The 21,284-nt window shown below is 42.2% G+C and overlaps 1 protein-coding gene across 6 annotated transcripts in view; it reads right to left on the reverse strand.

The window, feature by feature from the left end:
- Positions 1–19,226, reverse strand: part of Xpo6 (exportin 6) — a 103,636-nt gene extending 84,410 nt beyond the window's left edge. For 2 of the 6 annotated variants that reach the window (XM_058582642.1, XM_046454385.2), the window contains exon 1: positions 18,638–19,226. Coding sequence is in view for 4 of the 6 variants with exons in the window: in XM_046454385.2 (XP_046310341.1) it covers positions 18,638–18,640 (3 nt within the window). In the remaining 2 variants the exon portion in view is untranslated. Of the gene's footprint in view, positions 1–8,557; positions 8,633–18,637 lie in introns of all 6 variants that reach the window. The other 4 variants (XM_046454387.2, XM_046454384.2, XM_058582641.1 and 1 more) reach the window with 3 other exon arrangements.
- Positions 19,227–21,284: the final 2,058 nt, after the last annotated feature.

Below are 21,284 nucleotides of genomic sequence, written 5' to 3' on the forward strand. Positions count from 1 at the left end.
AAGCCAAAGCCCTTGCAGATTCATGATTCAGGTTCTATCAAGTCCAGCTAATAAACAGTCGCTGAAATACTGGTTTGTTAATTCTCAAGCACCTTTCAATTGCACATCACCACACCACCAACACCGAGTGTCTTTGCCACCTGATCACCAGGGGTGATGGAGTCACTCCACCTTCTGGCCCTAATGTATGACAGACAATTTACTGTCCCTACCCAGACCCCCTATCCATCCTCTACTCCAGCCAGACCCAAAGCCTCACTTTTCCCTCCACATTATAGGTCCATGCCATTTTCTCTTTAGAATGCCTTTCACTCCTTGGCAAAGTCACCACCAAAGTCCAGAATAAGCATAACCATGACTACTGCAATTCCCACACAGAGCAGCCACCCCTGGGCTTATCACATTACAATGAATTCAATAAGCTAAAATGAACTCAGGTGTGCAAATCTCAGTGCCACCTCAATTCTTGGAATACAGCATCAGATCCCACCCACAGGTGGGGGGCTCTGCCTCACATCACTTCTGGTGCCAGTCACCAAGACCTAGCACAGCTGTTCTAACTGTGCTTCTAAAAAGTCATAAATCCACATTTCCACAACCCCTTCCTTGAGTTCAATTCCTTTCCTAAAGTGGCTCACAGAATTCAGGGAAATGCTTACATTTACCAGCTTATTAAAACTGATCCTACAGAGAACACAGATGAAGAGATGCATAGGTGGATGCGGAGAGGGCAGAAGGCACTCCCTCCCCTGGTGCAACACCCTCCAGGAACTTCCATGTGACATTATCCAGAACCTCCCCAAACTTAGTCCTTTGGGACTTTTATGACAGCTTCCTCACGTTAGCCATCTTCAGCCCTCTCCTTTCCATGAGGTCGAGGGGTGGAGCTCAAAGTCCCAATTCTCTAATCCTGCTTTTGTTTTTCCTATGACCAGTCCCCATCCTGAAGGTCCCTAGAGGCTAGCAGCCATCAGTCAATTCAATGACATACAAAAGAACATCACTCTGGAGATTCTAAGGATCTTCGGAAGTGAAGACCAAATATTTCATAACATCATGCAGGCTCTGATCCTTGGCCTTGCGAATTCACATCTTCCAGCCCCCACCACCACCCCTAAGGGCTCAGGCCCTGGGGAATGATTAACACACTGATCAAAACAAGACCTGACTTATCAGCCAGAACCTGAATGTAATACCTAAGTGATAACTGTTAACATAAAATCCTCATCTACATCAAGCACTCCCATTCCAACACAGCTGTCAGATCAAATTCTGAAGGGCTCAGTCCCAGTTTTGGAAAAAGTCCTACATGAAGGATAAAAACCACTCACCTAAATAAAAACACAGGACTTCTCTCCCCAGGGGTCCCAGTGAAAATATCCAATACTGAGAAACTGATGCTCTGGAGCCTTGTCTGTTCTCCTTGACATCCAATAGAACTCTTGTTTTTAGGCAAAAATTCATACATTTCCTAAGGTCCTCTGTATTAGATGTTGTCATACTCATTTCTAGGCTGGCTATTTTCTATGACAGAAATAAAAACACCTTACCTGCAAGTTCTCCAAATCACATTCCAAATCAAGAGTAATGTCTAGAAGTTTCCTGCATATTCCCATCCAGGAAATGTGCTGTCATTTCATTGGCTTTCACTCTCTAGGCACGATAAATTTTCCCCCTTTTCCTTATTTTAGGTTCCATCCTTCCCTAGAGCCCTTTGTCCACTGACAATAGCTGTAAACTATTTCTTCCTAATGGCTGGAGCATGGGGCATCCTGACCAATTTAAACTTTTTTTTTTTTTTTGGCGATGTGTTGCCCAGACCAGGATCCCAGCAAGTGGCTGGGATTATAGACACATGTCACCACACCCAGCTCATTCATCTTCACCTTTTTCTATGCTTTAAAATATACTGATGTAGTTACCCAGCTACTCAGGGGGCTGGAGCAGGAGGATCACTAGAGCCCAGGAGTTTGAGGCAAGCCTGGCCAATATAGAGAGACTACCATCTCAAAAAAGAAAAGATACTGAAGGGCCATGTACTACATGATTTCATTCATATGAAAAGTCCAGAATAAGGATAACCATAGACACAGAAAGTAGACTTGTGATTGCCGGGGGCTGGGGAGAGAAATGGGAAGTGATGAGGTTTCCTTCGGAGTAATGAAAGAACACAACATGATAAATGTACTTAATAGAGCTGATTTTTATATGCTGCACATAGTACTAGGGATGGAACCCAAGGCCCTGCACATGCTAGGCAAGTGATCTACCTCTGAGCTACACCCCCAGACCTGTTGCTGAATTTTGTACTGTATAGAATAGCAAGTTTGGGGGCTAGAGTTGGAGCTCAGTAGTAGAGGGCTTGCCTAGCATGTGTGAGGCAATGTGTTCGATCCTCAGAACCACATAAAAATAAGTAAAGGTGTTGTGTCCATCTACAGTTTAAAAAAAAAAAAAAAAAACTAGCAACAATTTTCTTAAGATTACCAATGCTAATGAGCATAATTATGTACAACTAGTGGGAAGAATAAACTGGTGCAACCTTTCTATTGTACCATGTGATGAAGTGCCTTAAAAATTTTCATACTGGAGCTGGGGATATAGCTCAGTTGGCAGAGTGCTTGCCTCACATGCACAAGGCCCTGGGTTCAATCTCTGGCACCACATTAAAAAAAAAAAAGAATTCATACCAAATGTAAAAATTATTTGAAAATAAAAACTTTATGACAAAAAAAAAATCTCGATACCCTTGGGCTTTTCTGGGACCCTATTCTGAAGCAATTTTCTATAATAAAGAAAAAGCTTTTTGCAAAGACTTTAATCACATTTTACCGTGGCAAAAAAAAAAAACTTTTAGCCAGGTGCAATGGTGTAATCCCAGCAGTTTGGGAGGCTGAGGCAGGAGAATTGCTAATTCAAAGCCAGCCTCACCAAAATCGAGGGCTAAACAACTCAGTGAGACCCTGTCTCTAAGTAAAATACAAAGTAGGGTTGGGGATATGGCTCAGTGAGTGCCCCCAATTTCAATCCCTGGTAACAAAACAAAAAACACTTCTGCTATAATGTTAAGTAAAAAAAGAAGAAAGTGCATTGACAGTATGACCTCAACCATATGTAAAGAGAAAAAAGCTAGAAGGGAGCAAACCAAACCAAAATGTTATTAATAGTTGAATCAGATGGTGGTAATTTCTTTTTTTTTTTAAGCTATCAAATATTTTTAAGAAGGCTGCAGTCATAGCTCAGTGGTAGAGTGCTTGCCTAGCATGTGTGAGGCACTGGGTTCAATTCTCAGCACCACATAAAAATAAATAAAATAAAAGTATTGTGTTTATCTACAACTAAAAAAAATTTTTTTCAAATATTTGTAAGAGTTCAAAATAGTTAACTAAGCAAAATCAAGAGGCGGCAGATTTTATGATTCTGTAGGAGCATCAGTTTCTCCTTTAATTCCTTCATTCTACCAGAATGAAGAAGGTAAAAATTGAACTACGGAGTGGTCACAAATGTTTCAAAGGGTGGCTACTGCGATTTTTGTTGATGTTTGCTTTTAATAAATCCCTACAAAAGAAGAGTACAGAGAAATTCCCTGTAAGATCTTAGCAGCTTTTCTATAAGTCTAAAAGTATCTCAATAACAGGCTTAAAATAAATCAATCCTGATATCACTTAATTTGTCTTTCTCTAAAAACAGAATGCAGAATGTACATGAACAGTTTCCTGGGCGATAATAAGTCCACGGTTCCTTTCCTCATGAATCAAAAGAAAAACCATTCTGCCAAAAGACTTCCCACAGCTGCTCTGAAACTTAAGTTAGACATCACCTCCTTTGGGAAGCCTTCCCTGATACAGACTCCCATCCCCAATTTAGCAAGGCTTATTTTTGTTTTTTAAGTGCAGCTATCTCTCTTACAAGTTCTATTTCTGCACTTATCCCCAGCACTGAAATCATACGCTGGCCTGTACATCTCCCTCATCCAAGATTAGACTCACCCAGGAATTATAAACTTTCAAAACTTCTACTCACCCCTTTCCATTCTTACATCTATATCTGTGGACTAGACGAATGCCCAACTATTTGTAACTTTTTTCAAGTGATTCCCCAAATGAACCAGTGCTTATCCCAGCTCCTGACTTTCCATTTTAGAAAAAAATTACAAATTTCATGCATTTCAGTGCAGATTCTCTCTACAACTTGTCTTTTCAACTTTCTCTAAATAAATAATCAGCAATTTTTGCCACGGCTCACCACTCATCCAAGTTTTAGGAAGTGCCTTAAGCTGGGTCCACTCACTGTGACCTGCTCCAGACCACTGGAGGCAATGCAGATCCTAACAAATTCCTCCTTAAAAGCTCTGAAGGTTCCTGGCAGTCAGAAACACAAATGTTAAATTATCAACTGGTCTGTTAAGTATCCCAATAAGAGTATCAACTCAAAACTCTTTCAATCTGACACTATTGAAATGGGAGTTCTTCATTATTTCTCAAAATGTTTTCTTATAGTGCTTTGAGACCTTTTCAAACACCTTCAAGTTTTCTCTCTTCATAAGAGGCTTCACTTACCAATAGATCAAGATATGATTTTGCAGCATGTCTCAATAAAGTATGTCTGTGCAGAGTGAGATGAGGATGTGAGGATGAGCCACTCACCCCACAGACAAATGAGATGAATCCACATTGTGTTCCTCAAACATGTGTGCCTGGTACTTTTATTTCCTTGTGAAGATTCAAACAGTTATGACTAGTTAATAGATAAGCAAAAAGATTCTACGCTGTTCCCTCCTCCCTATACTAGTGATGGAACCCAGGGTCTCACATGCTAGACATGCCCTCTACCTCTGAGTTACATTCCCAGACTTACTGATGTACTTTAAAACAGGGTCTTTGCTAAGTTGCCCAGGCTGGCCTCCAATTCGGTGATCCTCTTGCCTCCACCTTCCAAATAAATGGGACTACAGGTGTGCACAACCACACTTAGCTACACTGGTTATTAAACAATAAATGTTTAAGGTACAAGCCAAGATTTTCAAGAATTTTCAAGTTTACAGGAAGCCTTCTATGACTTGTAGTCCACGGACATGTGCTTTCCTTTACAGAAACTCTAAGCATGACTAGCCAATCCTTCTATGAAACGACCTCTTAACATTGTAAATTCACACTTTGGTTCATAAGCCCAACTAACAGAATCAACAATAAAAAATTACTGGAAAATCACTTCAAAGAAACTCCAAACTTTCTGGTAAAGGAAACTCTATCCTACAATGAGACCTGTATTTCTAAAGTTCTTAAATTATGTTATGACAAATAAACCTTTAGCCAAGCAGGAGGGAATGAACACTTTAATTACACGATAAGACAAAAGGTACATGTGCAGTGATTTAGAAAACCATCAGATTCCACAGCCCCTTCGATATTCTCATTTTATTCAATTCCAAATAATTAGTGCACATGAAATGCTAGTTAGCGCTCTCCTTTCAACAAAAGTACCTGCGTTCAATTTACCCTATAACTGCTCAACCAAATGTGCAAGCTACTCCAAAATTATCCAACCAAATTATATTTAAAATTAAACAAATGTTGGCTGACCCAATAGAAAATGTACAAAGATCAGGAGATCAAGAATGGTAAGCTGATATGGGAATTAAATATATACTGTAATAAACATCAAAAAAAGTTCCACTCCACTCAAGAGTGCCTTAGGTGATAAGTGATGAGTGAAGTGGAACATCTTTTGGTATTTTATTTCAAAAAGTAATTCCTGAAGTTCAATTTCACCCTTCACATTAATTAGTTTTAATAATGTTAACCAAAAGTGGGGAACAGGGCCTACCCAACTCTTGAGTATTGCGAAAATGTTATCTAGAAGGGCACAGTGGCGCATGCCTGTAATCCCAGAGGCTCAGGAAGCTGAAACAGAAGGGTCCAAGTTCAAATGCAGCCTCAGCTAAGGTGAGGTGCTAAGCACTCAGTGAGACCTTATCTCTAAATAAAATACAAAACAGGGCTGAGGGTGTGGCTCAGTGGTTGAGTGCCCCTGAGTTCAATCCCCAACACCAAAAAAAAAAGTTATCTATCCTACAAACTTAAAAAGTAAGTTAACAGAAACACAGTAACATTCAGTATTAATTCATTAACACAGGCACACCACTGGTGTTCCAGGGCAAATTGATTAAAAAAAAAAAAAATTATCTACTCTGAGAGATGCAGAAGTTGCTGAACTTGCAGATTTCTTCCAGCAGCCAGGCAGAAGTCAAGCTGGTTCTCACTGAGGTAGAAATTACTATATTCCACATGTCATCCTTCAGAAAACAATGAAGAAAGGTCTCCAAAATACTTGGGAAAAGAATGCACTACCTATAAGTATTATGCCCAGCAAGGTTACCATTTATGGATAAGGATAATACATAGGCATTTTAAAATATGAAATAATTCCAGAAAAATAACAATTACAAACTCTTTTGAAAAAGGATTATCAGCTAATAAATGACAGAAAAGATCAAAAGAACACTCCATCCCAGATGGTAGAACAATGTCTACAAAATCAGAGGGAAAGAGTAAATCCCAAGAATGTTATACCTAGCCAAAATGTTCTTCAAAATACAAACACACATGACCAAATAGGGCACTCTGTACAAAAATTGACAATAAAATCCAGCAGTAAGGAAATGAACTACAGAATATGAGGGGAAAAAAAAAAAACATAAAAAGAACCAGTGGGAAATACTGAATCCTTGAAAACATGTAACACTAAAGTGAGGAAATTATGATAATAAAATAGTATAAAAATGCTCTAAAACATAACAAAGTAAATTAACAATCAAAAGGGAAGAAGAGGGGAAGTGGAAAGAGTACAAATTTTCTTATTTTTGCTGTTACAAAGTTCACCAATACTGATTACAACTGGGACATAGTATATTGATAAAAAATGATGCCATCTTCCAAATGTTTTTTATAGTCTTCTTCCTTAACCAACGAGGATTTATGCAGCACTAATAACTGAGACAAAGACTTACTTGAAATGTGTTACTTCCTTTCAGTTTCACTTTTTTCTTTTTTTGCTATAAATTCAAGTGAAATGGACAGCAGCCAAAAGCATTATGGTGAGTGAATAAGTCAATCTCAAAAGGTTACATACTGGGGCTGGGGTTGTGGCTCAGTGGTGGAGAGCTCGCCTAGCACGTGTGAGGCGCTGGGCTGGATCCCCAGCACCACATAAAAATAAAAGGTATTATGTCCAATTACAACTAAAAGAAAAAAATTTTTAAAAAGTTACATACTGCTGATTACATTTATATAACATTCTCAAAATAACATTGACAAAACCCTAGAGATGAGTAGTTGCTGGGGGGGGGGGGGGGTACGAAGACAAAGAGGCGGTACCCATGAGGAGTTCTGTGATGAGAGAATTCTGTACCTTACCTGGGGTGGTGATTACACGAATCAACACATGGAATAAACTGCACAGAAACATATACATACAAATAAATGCAGGTCTAAAACTGGTAAAAACTCAATCAGGCCTGTAGTCTAGTCAATAATTGACACATACCAATGCCTATTTCCTGGTTTTGATATTGCACAAAGGTACATAAAATGCCACCATCGGGGGATCTGGGTGAAGGGTACATAGAACTCATAGTTTTACAACTTCCTGTGATCATATAATTATTTCAAAATAAATGACAGTAATTTAGTTTTTATTTTTTAAATATTCTGATCAAAAAGCATCAGTACATTCACTTTCTTAACAAAAGTACTTATGCTAAGTATCCCTCATCCATCTACAGATATATAGCTATAGATAAATTTTCAGAAAATTATGGGATATTTATATAATATAAAAAAATCAGTGATTTCCTTTTTTCCCTTTTGTCATGGCTTTGTACTTTGGTATTTTAGAGTTTTGGGTTGTTTTTTTTTTTTTTTTTTTTTTTGGTTTGTCATTTTATTGGTTTTTTGTTTTTGTTTTGTGATACTATGAACTAAATCCAGGGGGCTTTACACTAAGCTGGGTTTTACCCCAGCCCTTTTTATTTTTTATATTGAGTCAGGATCTCACTAAGCTGTCAAAGCTGGAAACTTGCCATCCTCCTGCTTCAGCCTCCAGAGTAACTGGGATTACAAGGTGTGTGTCACTGAAGCCACGTGTCACTTTTTTAAAAATTTTCCCGGGCTGGGGTTGTGGCTCAAGCAGTAACGCGCTCGCCTGGCATGTGTGGGGCACTGGGTTCGATCCTCAGCACCACATAAAAATAAAGATATTGTGTCCACCAAAAACTAAAAAAAAAAAAAAAAAATATTTAAAAATTCTCTCTCTCTCTCTCTCTCTCTCTCTCTCAAAAAAAAAAAAAAAAATTCAGCCAGGCACACAGTGGTGCAGGCTTGCTAAACTAAACAAAATCAAAGATAATATGTCTTAAAGTAGGAGCTAGAAATCCCAGCTACTTGGGAGTCTGAGGCAGGAATTTAAGGTCAACCTGCGCAACTTAGTAAGACCCTGTCTCAAAATAAAATACTAGAGATGTGGGGCTGGGATTGTGGCTCAGCGGTAGAGTGCTCACCTAGCACGGGCAGGTCACAGGTTCGATCCTCAGCACCACATAAAAATAAAGGCATTATGTTGTGTCCATCTACACCTAAAAAATAAATATTTTTAAAAAATAATAATTAAAAAAAATAAAAAGACAGAGATGTATGTAGCTCAGAGGTAGAGTGCTTGCCTGCAGAAGTGAGGCCCTGGGCTCAATCCCCAGTATTGGAAAAATGGTCAGACAGGCACATGGATACACACACACAAATTTTTTTTTTTTTATGTAGTTATTCCTCTAAAAAAAAAAAAAGGAAACACTTCCCAGGTCTAATTACTGGCTGAGAAAACAATGATGGCCTTTCTTTTCCACCTAACCTTTTGAGAGAGTCCTAGACCAGAGACAGTTTTTATTATGACCTTAATATAAAACGACAGAAAGCTGCTGTGATTTAAGTGAGCCTACTGCATAGACTAAGCTTAATGGGCTTATCTGAACTGAAACTCAAGGAAAGCAACTTTCCTCTGTCAATTCCATTATTCCAGCTACCATTGTGCCCTCAACAGTCCACTTTCTCTATTCTATCACATTATAGGACATGCAGAGATAGCTATTTATTAGCCAATGCTGACCATCTGAACCCTTCTACTATGAGGCAAATTTTTTCAGGTATTAAGTTTAACCGGCTAGATGCACTGTTTTCATGGGACAATATAAGTAGATAGGCTATATTTCAAGTAAATATGTCTACGTATATATGCATAGGGTTAAAAAGAAATCTAATGATCTACGAAAAAACACGTGTTTGGGGGTTGGAACCTTGGGTCTGAAACCTAGCTATGTAACTCACTATGTAAATTTTTTTAAGCTTCTTTTTTTTTAATCTTTATTTTGTTTATTTATTTATTTTTTTATGTGGTGCTGAGGATCGAACCCAGGATCTCACACATGAGAGGCAAGTGCTCTACCGCTGAGCCACAACTCCAGCCCTCACTATGTAAATTTTTGACAAGCAACTTAACTTTACCCTCCCCTGAGCCTCAGTGTCCATATCTTCCTCAAGTGTAAAATGGGAACATAATAACCACCTTGTAGGGTGGCTATGGGAGTAGGAGTTTGCAGCAGGGCCCCCAAGCAATGGCTAGCACAGAATGTAATTATGAACTACCCATTTTTTTGTTCCTCTAAATTCCTTCCCGTTGGCCTCTTCCACCTCCCTTGATTCTCTGCTTTGTGGCTTTCCTAGGTATCTACAACCAACTGCCTCACCTCACCTGACCCCACCCCCAGCTGTTGGGGCTTCTGAGCACACAATCTACACAGCAAGTGCCCTAACCACTGCCCTTGCTCACTGGCTGGATTCTGGTTAAACAGGGTGGTAACTACATTCATACTGTTTCAATTTTACCAGTCTCTCCAAGTACTGCTACTTTCATCATTTCTAATCTCAAGGGCCACCTTGACCTCCTTGGATTTATTTTCACTCCTGACTCAACCAAATAAATGCCTGTTGAATCCTTACTAGGCACTGGAGAGGCAGAGAGGAGGAAGACACACCTGATATGGACTCTTTTATTAAAGAGAACCAGACTTGGGTTGGGATGGAGAGGAGGGAGCATAAAGGAGGCACAGGTTTCATATTATTCTCTTCAAACTTCTGAACATCACTACAAGAATGTAGTCCTGTAATTCTTATGTAATAAAAATAAATAAATAAAAATAATAAAAGCCAAAAAATAAAAGATAATGTACGTTAAACCAGGAGTTAGAAAGCTTCAAAGACATGCTTATGATGACCATGAATATGATGGATGAGTCTCCCTCAAGAAAAGGACAAGCAGAGAAACAGCAGCAAGAGTAAAGTCAGAGAAGCACGGGAGTGTGCTGGATGGTCTGGAATGACAAGAAGTTTGTTGTGGCTGGAGAACAAGGTACAATTTGGGAAATCTTTAAAGATATTCCAAGGGCTGGGGATATAGCTCAGTTGGTTGAGTGTTTGCCTCACATGCACAAGGCACTGGGTTCAATCCCCAGCACCACCAAAACAACAAACAAACAAAAAAGATATTCCAAATAAATCACTTTAAGTATTTAATAAGTCATCCTCTTCCCTACTGCGGCCTGAAAGTCAATCTGTCTGTGAAAACCCAGAGCCTGTGTGCTTCCACTATTCTGCCCTAATGGAAACCTGCTCTCTGACAGCAATGGGGACCCTCTGCTGTGAAGGACCGGGGTCAAGTGGCAGGCTCCCATTTGAGCTCTATGAAGTAGCTCTGACAGAGGCACAGAGATGGGCTGATGAAGGGAGAACCTGGAAGGCACAGCCCAGACAAGACAGCAACAATCAAAGCAAAAGACAACGAAGTCCCACCCAAGTGGAGGAAATAAAGGGAAAACCAGTCAGGGCATAGTATGTTACAGTAACATCATCAAGAGGTCTGGGAGTGGGGGCTAAAGGAGAGGAGGAAGTTAAAGATGACTCAAGGTCTATGACTAGTCTGGTAGATAAGGTCATTAACAGAACTAGGGCATGGGAGGAGGACTAACCGGAAGAGAAATGATGGGTTTCAAATAATTCAATGCACACTTAAGTGGATATCCAAGCCTGGAGAGGAGGGTTTCACTCTTCCAGAATAGGAAGTCATGGGAAGAAAAGATCAGGGAGACTAACCCAAGAAAGTAACACGTGAAAGACAAGGGAGCCAAGAACAAGTGTCTCAACAAAAGGAGACAGTAGCTGCCAAAGGCCACAAGAATTCAAATGGCTTATGGATGGAAACTGGACTCAGCACACTAAGGTTATAGGCAATCTTGAAAAATCAAGACAAAAAGTCCGTCTGCCAGTAAGCAATTATTATATATTTCAAAATAGATAGGGGACAGGATTTTAAATGCTCTCACCAAAAGAAATAATTGTTTGAGGTGATGGATATATAATTGACCATTACGCATGGTATACGTGTATCAAAATATCACACTGTGCTGGTCCTCACGCCTATAATCCCAGTGGCTTGGGTGGCTGAGGCAGGAGTTCAAAGCCAGCCTCAGCAAAAGCGAGGCGCTAAGCAACTCAGTGAGACGTTGTCTCTAAATAAAATATAAAATAAGGCTGGTGTTGTGGCCCAGTGGTTGAATGCCTCAGAGTTCAATCCCTGGTTCCCTGCCCCCCCACCAAAAAAATCACACTTTACGCCACAAATATGTGACAATTAAAAAAAAAAAAAAAAGAATAAAAGAATCTTAGGGGAAATACAATAAGATTTTTTTTTTTTAAAGTCAGTCCACAATGGGTTGTAGAATATGGGGGAAAATGGGTAGGGGAAGGTTGAAAAATTAAGAGGTGAGGCTGGGGATGCAGCTCTATGGGAAAGCACATGCCTAGCAGGCACAGAGCCCTGGGTTCAATCCCTAGCACTGGGGGGAAAAAAGGAAGAAAGATGGAAAGGAAGGAAGAGAAACGGGGGCAGAGAGATGCAGCTATACTGTCCAGAATTTCTCCCTCTTCACCCTAGTGCATGCCATCACGCCTTCCTTTATGCAGCCGTGTGCACTGACAATTCAACTCCCTAAAATATCCAACATCCTCCTCCAGCCAGGTACCAATTACCTCCCTCTCCACACAGCAGCCCACACAGCCAAACCCTTACTTATCAGCACATGGCCGTCTCCTGTCATCTCTTCCTGTCAGCTTTGTTTCTGACTGTGTGAGGCCCTGGGTTCCATCCCCAGCACTGCCAAACAACAAACCAACACTTTACCATGTGTAATGGTCAATGTCATCGCTTCCATTCCTCCAATTCCAAATCACCAACTATTTCACACTTCTCACTATTCCCATCTCCAGGCTAAAGTGTAGGCTCTTCCCTTCATCCTTACACTCTGAAATCAGTTGAGAGATTTAAGGGACAATTCTCTTATTTTGAGTAAAAGTCTTCCTCTCCATTCCTAATTCTACATCTGAGAAAAGGCCTTTGTCACGTCTACACAGGTATGGTGTCACATCTAGCTTCCCACACCAATCTAACCTATATACAACAGATGGACTGAAAAATCAGCCAAAAATCAAAGCCAAATTCCCAAGGGTAGCCGAGAGGACCCTCCACAACCTCGCCATAAACTAACGTTATGGCCCTCCTCCACCTCCTTTCATAAACCAGCACCACAGCCAAACCAGTCCTCCAGTGTTTTCTTAACATTACATATCTTATTGTTACTCTCTTCTCTTCTCAAATATCCTCTCTGCAACTTTTAATCACCAAGGAAACCTCTGAAACCCCCTCTGAACACCTAAGGCCTCCACTCATTCCTACCACCATGTAACTGTGTGCTACGCTGGGAATCTGTTCTACACTAGAGATACATCAGTGAACAAAACAGAAATCCCTAGCTTTACAAAGCTAATATGTTAGCAGGAAACAACAAAAAATGGACTATACAACTAAGCCTTAAGTATATAAAATATTTAAAACCTGTAAATGCTACAAAAAGAAGTAAAGCAGGATGTCAGAGGAACTGGGCATTCTGAAATGGGATTACCTTTTTTGATTTGTTTGATGGTGTTGAGGAGGAACCCAGGGCCTCACACATGAAAGCAAGCACTCTACCACTAAAGCTATATAGCCCCAGCCCACAAATTACCTTTTTTTTTTTTTCTGGGTACCAGGGATTGAACTCAGGGGCACTCGACCACAAAGCCAAATCCTCAGCCCTATTTTGTATTTTATTTAGAGACAGGGTCTCACTGAGTTGCTTAATGCCTCGTTTTTTGCTGAGGCTGGCTTTGAACTCACAATCCTCCTGCCTCAGCCTTCCACACCTGAGATAATAGGTGTGTACCACCACGCCCATCGAGATTACCATTTTACATAGGTTGGTAAGGGCAGACCTCATTGGGAAGGTAACTCTGAGGAAGCTTGAAGAAGTTTAGTCACATCAACAGGCCAGTAGAGCCAACAGCAAGACCAAAGCTGGAGCAGGAGCACATCCAGAAGGTTAGAAGGACAAGGGGCCAGGGAAGCTGAACAGAGTGAGCACAGGGTAGAGTAACAGTAACAGCACCTGCAGGAAAGAAAGTGTGACAAGTCTGTCAAGCAGGCAATTGCATATATGAGCACTGGAGCTGGGGAAAAAGGCCTGGATTAGAGTTCTTGGCTTATGGTAGCCTGGAAGAGTTCACAAAGTCTGAGGCCTGGAGTGCTCCAACTGTTTAAAGATCAGAGAGAAGGCCAGGGTGGTGTTGTCCACCCAGGGACCAGAGAGGGTGAGGAAGGAGGAACACAAGTTCAAGGCCAGCTTGGGCATCTTAACAAGATCCTGTCTCAAAATTTAAAAATGCTAGAACATCATTCCTCCTCAGTTCCATCCCCAGATCAGTGAGATGGGAAGAAACATTCAGGAGATGGGAGGAGGAAATCAAGTGCACATCTTAGTGTCCTGGAGGCCAAGTAAAGAAATATTTAAGTGAAGGGGGAACGTCTGATTTGTCTGAGGCCACTGATCAAATAAGATGAAGGCTAAGAGACAACCACTGGAGTCAGTAACAGAGGCAGGAGGAATTTTGACAAGTAAGCTTAAGACAGAACACAAAGTAAAGAACTAGAGACCAGGTATAGAACACACTCTCCTGAAGTTTCCTTGAAAAGGGAACAAAGAAATGGAGCAATACACTTCAAAGTATGAATGAAGAATTCTGAAGATGAGAAAAACACAGCATGTTTGTGTACTGTAAGATATGTGTGCAGATAAAGCCCCAGAAAGTCCTAAACACTCAACATTTACTCCTTCCTTCACTCTCACCTGACACCCATTATTTTATTATTTTTATTGATACATATCTGATCTTTATGTAAATGACATTTACTTTGAAAGCCCTTTTTTTCCTTATTCAACTATCAAACTCTTCCTTATCCTTCAAGACTCAAATATGCCCTCCTGGAAATCCTTCCTTGACCCTCACCCGGGCTCTCAATGCATTCTTTGTCCCCAGGTACCTTCATGGCAACATGCCTTAGTACCAAAGCATTCCTCTCCACAGCTCTCACCACAGGCCCTGTATTCATCAGAATATCCATCTCCTCTTCCCCACTAACCTGACTCCTCAGGGGCAAGGACAATTACCCAGAAAGTGTAACAGTTATAAGCAACAACATTTCTGCACTGCAGGGGAGGGAGCCCACGGCCTTGAGCATGCTAAACAAACACTTCCTACACCCTGAGCACTGACTCCAGAGCCAGACTACCTGGGTTTGAACCCCAATTCTACCACTTGGTTGCAGTGTAATTCTGAGAAGCTGCCTGACTTCTTAGTGTCTTGAATGTCATCATCTAAAAAACAAAACAAAACAAAATGGGATATAAATATAGCCTCTACCTCCTAGCATTGTTTAGAAGAAAAAGTAAATTAATATATGTAAAATAGCTGGCATAAACTAACCTATATTTAACATTAACTAACACACTGTTATACTGTAGTCACAGCACCTGAGATTTTAAGTTTGAAACAGAAATCAAAAAATATTTCATGAATGTATGAGATACTAAAAAGCTTTGGGCTTAATGCTGAGAATTGCTTTTACATACATTAACAGGAGTTTTTGTTTACCAGGCAATTTCATCATTTGAACCATGTCATGCACCAATTTTTCCAAAAGCTGTTAAAGTCACTTCTTGATATTTAAATGTCACCCAAACTATCTCTAATGATGTGACAGAACTACAGAACCCCTAGATTCTGCTGAACCTTTCCCTGCATCTGCTCACACCACCATGGTGGCTTCCTTGTGCCTCACACAGCACTGTGTACCACACAACACTGTGGACACAATCTGGCACCATGACACACCATGTGAGTGGCCAAATTTAAAGTCTGATTTTGTCTCCATTACAGGGACCATTCACGGACTGGGACGTAAAAAATAAATAAATAAATAAATAAGCCTTTGTAACCAATGGAATTTCTAAGCAACTAAAAAAGAAATACTAACTTAAGCAAAGATTCAATTTTGCACAAAATTTCCGTTTTAAGCAGCAGCTCATTCAATATTAAGTAACAACTCTTCAGAGAAGTAGTAGGAACCTCTAACATGTTACACCACTTAAAATCTCATGGGAATTCCACAAAAAATGATGATTTAATCAAACGGAGTTAGAGTACAGCTAACTAATTCTGTACTGGAACTACCATTCTCATTTAACTGGCTGTAAATATGCAGGTCAAATTCTCTTCGGCTGGAGGGACAGTTTAAAGAAATTCCCCCATTCTCCCTACGCTCCACCACTATCTATCTCAGAACTAAACAAGCACACAGTTCAGTGACATTCCTGATAATCTTTCCCATGACATGCCCCAATGTGAAGAACACAGGATTTGGAATACAATACCATGGGTCCAGATGCCAGCTCCATCCTAGAGCAGGTCTATTAATCTCTTCCTCTGGTAGTAACAGCAACAATGTGACCTAACAGGGTTGGTGAGGTGAACTGATACTGAATGGCTAAATGAAAAACTGCATATTTGACATGCGCACTGCATACTTAATAAATGATAGTTTTCTTCAAGTCTTCCTAGACTTGATGTTTTAAAAAGATATTAAAAAAGCTCAAACTTAGACCAACCAACACTCTTAAAAGTCAAACTGTAAATCAGTAATAAATGAAGAAAGAATTCTTTGAATTAAGAGCTGTGATCCCAGGGAAAAGACCCTTCTCTTGACAGACACAAACCAGGCAATGATTTCCTGGCTTTTAGGGGGGAAAGCCTGCCCCACCCAAACCCCTGGAACAACTACAGGCAACCCACTGGCATCAAAGACACAAAGAGGATGTGATCATTCACCTCACATCCACAGTGGCCACTCACTGTGTGCTTAAATAACTAAGGTTGATCACAACTTACCTCAGGAAAAAAATCTACTAGAGGTCAAGAAGTCAACAACTTTACAATTAATTACTCAAAGGTGGTCATTCCAGTGCTCTACTGACTGCCAATTAAGTGAAACCTGAATACAAGGGTGCAAACGGTGATCTAAGTTCCCTGGGAGGTACCTGGGGTCTGGCTCCTTCGGTGCCTTCTCCAGGATGTGGCATATAGTCGCCTTGTAAAATCCACGGAAATAGCTGTACACTCATATTCACAGCAGCATTAAGCACAATAGCCAGGTATCCACTGACGGAGGAATGGATAAACAAAATGTGCCTCGTACACAATGGAATTCAGCCTTAAAAAGGAAGGAAACTGACACACCCTACGACATGGATGAACCTGAAGGTATTAAGCTGAGTGAAATAAGCCAGTCACCAAAGGGCAAATACTGTATGATTCCACTTCCATGAGGGCCCTAACGTAGTCACATTTACAGAAAGCAAAATGATGGTTTCCAAGGCCCCAGAGGAGAAGGACTGCTGACAGAGGGGACTAGGAGTTCATGCCCAAGGTACAGAGTTTCAGTTTGGGGAGATGAGAAACTTCTGGAGTAGATGGCCAAGAAAGTTGCACAGCAACGTAAATGTATGTGATGCCACTCAACTAACTGTACAGGTAAAATGTTTTGTTTTATGTAAATTCTACCAGAGCTAAAAAACAAAAATTAAAAACTGAAAGAATAATTTAGAAATGTTTTAATTATTGAAATTATAAATGAAGGAAAGGAGTACTACTTTCCTCGGTTGCTAAATGTTACATGTACCTCATACCTTTGGATTATTTAGAGAATTCCTATCTCCACACTGTATATATAAGAAAATTGGAACTCAAAGAGCTTTATTCGTCTGCCACCAGAGTATGTGTGCACACATATAAACGCATAATTTACACGTACAGAGACAGAGTGTGTGAGTACGACTTATGCCATGCTGCTGGACATTAACGGCTGTATTTTATCCAGCTGGATAAAAGCCCTATGAGGAAAAGGTCAATGACATAGATCCTCTTTCTATACTCCAGGACCTACCAAACCACAAGCAGGCCCCTTGAAAGTTTTCAAACCTCCACTGGCTGTGTCACAGAAGCGGCATCCCTTTCTCTACTACTCCACTAACTTGGCAGCGGTAAAACAAGTGGCCTTGAGGAGCACAGAGCTAGCCCTGGATGTGCCCAAACACAGGCTGGGCAATTAACTACTCACCATGGGCTTACTACGGTGCCAAGAACTAGGGCAGATAAAGATTCAGACAACTTCACCTTTGAGACAGTTGAGTCTACTGCAATGGACAGATAAGGCTCGATTAAAAAAAAATTGCAAAAAGACAAATGCTCAGCCTGGGGATATAGCTCAGCGATACAGCCTTGCCTAGTACCCACAAAGTCGCGGGTCCCATCCCTGGCACCACAAAAATAAGTAAAAAGACAATGCTCTATAGATAGATGGCGGTACACAAATCTAAAGGAGCACTGAGAATACTTATGGCTCAGGAAAATGAGGAAGATATCCTCTAGAGGCTTCTTAGCAGGATCAGAAAGGACGGAGCTTTCCAACACTACCAGGGAGAAGGCCAGAGAGCTCGCAGCATGAAGAACAGCTGCTGTGGGTCCAGGGGATACTCCTGCCGACTCTGCTATCATCCAAGTGACCTCTGCAAATCTTGCTGTTTTCCCATATATATAAACCTACACCTGGACACGATGTTCTCCCCGAACCCGGAGGAGTTCTCAAGTCAGGATGCCTAGGTTCAAATACTGCCACTGCCACTGCCACTTAAAAAGCGCTTGACCTTGAGCCGGGTAATTAATGATTCTATGCCTCAGTCTCCCCACTTCCGATCAAAGGAGTTGGTGTGATAATTAGGTAATACCCGTCAATCACTTAGCACAGGCCCTGGGCACACAGAAAACCCTCCATAAGTAAATGATAGTTATTATCATTATGAAGGAAGCAAACAAGGAGATGCAAGGGTTGTGCCTGCAGCGCTTCCAGGGCCCTCCCAGTCCTGAGACATCCCTGGGGGGGATGGGAGCGCACAGCCGGGGCTGCACACCCTGCACGCATGTGTCACCAGCCAGGCTCCGCACGCGCCTCTCCCCGCCCGGGGGAGAGAAACGATGGCTCAGCAGCCCCGGGACCCACTCCCACCCCTGCGGCAGGGCCCTCAGTGGGGCGGGGGTCCCACTCCACTTACCATGCTGGCCGGGGAGGGGGCAGCTCAGGTGAGCTGGCTCTAGGGCTTCGGACACGTCCCGCCCGCACAGTTCAGGTCATGGTCCCGGCAAGCTCGGGAAGTCCCCCGACCATGCAAAGGCAACCCCTTCCCCACCCGGTCCCGCAGGGACCCTCTAAAAGGAGCACGGCCTCCCGGTCCACCTCATGGAGGACCCCCGGGGGCAATTCATCCAGACCCACCCGTTCCTCCCCAAGAAAACTGAAAAAGCAGGAAATGGGGCTCCGAGGCCGGCAAGGAGGGCAGCGGCTCGGGGCCCCCCGCCCGGGCCCGACCCCCGAGGGGGAGGCTACGGGCCCAGGCAGGGGCTCCCCGGCTTCCGCGGACAGAGGCGGCGGCGGGCCCGGCCCCGAGGCTTAAGGGGCGGAGGCTGAAGGGGCCGCGGCGGAGCGGCTAGGCCCGGGTGGCCGGCTCAGGAGAGAGGCCCGCGGGCCCGCGCTGTCCCCACTGCCTCAGCCCACAAGGCCGCCGCCGCCCCCCAGAGCATCCCTGCGCGCGCCCGCCCCGGAGCTGCCCGCTCACGCCGCGCGGCAGCCCCGGACCAACAGCCCCAACGCGCCGGAAGTGGCGAACGCCGGGCGGCGCCAAAGCGCTGCCGCCAGGCTGCGGCGCTGGAACCGGACCAATCCGGAATCAAGAAGGAGGGCGGAGGGCGAGGGGCGGGGCCGCACCTGACGGCTCCCGCTGACTCCGCCTCTCCACGGCCCCGCCCCCTGTGCCCGCCGTCTCGTGCGCCTGCGCGCAGCCATCTTGGTAAAGGAAACGGGGTCTGCCATTTTAGTAAAGGGGAGGTTTTTCTTTCGCTTCCTTCTTTCATCCTGCAAATCTTTGCGGAGCGCATTTCAAATGCCACGCTCCGGGCTAGTAATTTAGCGGCGCACAGCTCCTGCTCTCGCGGAGCTTATCTACCTTCGTTACACACACAATTTAGCCCTAGGAGTCGAAAGTGTCAAAGGACAATTTTGCCCAACGATCTCCATTGACTTTTCAATTATAAAATCAGGTGACACTAAAGTCCATAAAATAGAATTAAGTGTTCTAATGAGCTCAGCTATAAACGTGGGCCTTATGGATAGAAAAAGGGCAAAAGAAAATCATAATCAAACCCCCCCCCCCATCAAAAAAAAAAAAAAAACGGATTTGTTGTTGTTTCAAAGTTACTCTCCTGAAGGCTGAGACAGGAAGACAATAGAAAAATAGCTGGTTAACACCAGGTTACTTATAATGTTTAAGGATTGAGATGAGGGAACTTCACTAAATTAAATTGACCTGAGAAAATTTGGTTGTTTTTCTCCAATCCTGATTTCTCATAAAGTCAGATACTTGGTTTCAGCTTGGTAAGATGGAGCTTTGGCATGAGGGATTCCATTTTTATGTTTAGCCTCCCCTGCTGAGGTCTAGTGCGGGAGCTTAGTCCAAAACGGTGGCCTCCTAGAATTTTTATTTTACAAGAGGTAAATAAAGCTTTTGTAGTCCCTGCCCTGTCAAATGTCAACTGAGACCTGAAGGCTCAAATCAGATTTGCCCACAGCCAAAGGAAATGCAACTCCAAAGATTGTGAGAGGGAAAAGAAAAAAAAAATGGATTGTATTCAAAGCAAGAATTCACTATGCTGCTATTGGCCACGCAGTTGTAAAATGCTGCTTTTGAGGAATAGTGTCAGGAAGCAAACCCAAGCAGCTGCGGTTGAGTTCTAGGGTGTGCCTCCTGCATACATTGTAGCAATCTAACCCATGGCCTCAAATCTGAGTGTGAATCAAAATCTCACTGGAAGGCATATTTAACTAGGGATTGCTCAACCCCTGCTTGTTAAGTAGGACCTGATAATTTGCATCTCTTAACAAGTTCTCAGGTGATGCAGATGCTGAGACCACTTGTGGAGAACCACCAGGCATTATTCATGTCAAAAAACAAAATTACAAATAAGTTTACAGATAAGTTTAATAAGATAAGTTTTAAGGCTTTTATTCGTGAGTCTAGAATCGGTGGACACCTCATTCCATAAAATGGGAGTGTTCCAATGAACCCAGAGCAAAGGAGTTTAGTTTTATAGACAGAAAAAAGGCTGAGGAAAGCAGAAACAGAAACCAAAAAGCAGATTAGTCATTTCAAAGTTGGTTTTCCTAAGCAAAGCAGACCTCCTTATTGGGCCAGCTAAAACTGGCCTTTTGAGAAATTTGGCTTTAACTCTCCTGACTTCTCAGAAGGTCAGATAAACTAGTTTCAGCTAGGTGACATGGAACTTCAGCATGAGCGCCTCCATTTTGGTTTGGTCTCTTAGGCCTGGTGTAGGAGCTCAGTACAAACCAATGGCCTCCTGCAAATTTTATTTAATATTGATTACCATGGAGGTCAACAATTTTGTTTACTTTTTAGCAAATATTTATTTTGGTGCACTAAGTGACAACCACCGTTCTAAGGATTTGTTGCTGAATGCTCAGTCCTTGTCCCCAATGCCAATCCAATAACAAGGACATAGTTTTAAGAAAAAAAAAAAAAAAGGTTTATTGCTTCACCTTCAGTAAAGGAGAAACACAGGGGAGTCCTGTCCCAAAGGCTGTGTTTCCTCCCCCATCTGCAGAAACAGGGGGCTTTCAAAGAGGCGACT

Source organism: Marmota monax, unplaced genomic scaffold (assembly GCF_021218885.2).
Source record: "Marmota monax isolate L192 unplaced genomic scaffold, Marmota_monax_Labrador192_F-V1.1 WCK01_AAM20220418_F8-fsc00086, whole genome shotgun sequence".
NCBI lineage: Eukaryota > Metazoa > Chordata > Mammalia > Rodentia > Sciuridae > Marmota > Marmota monax.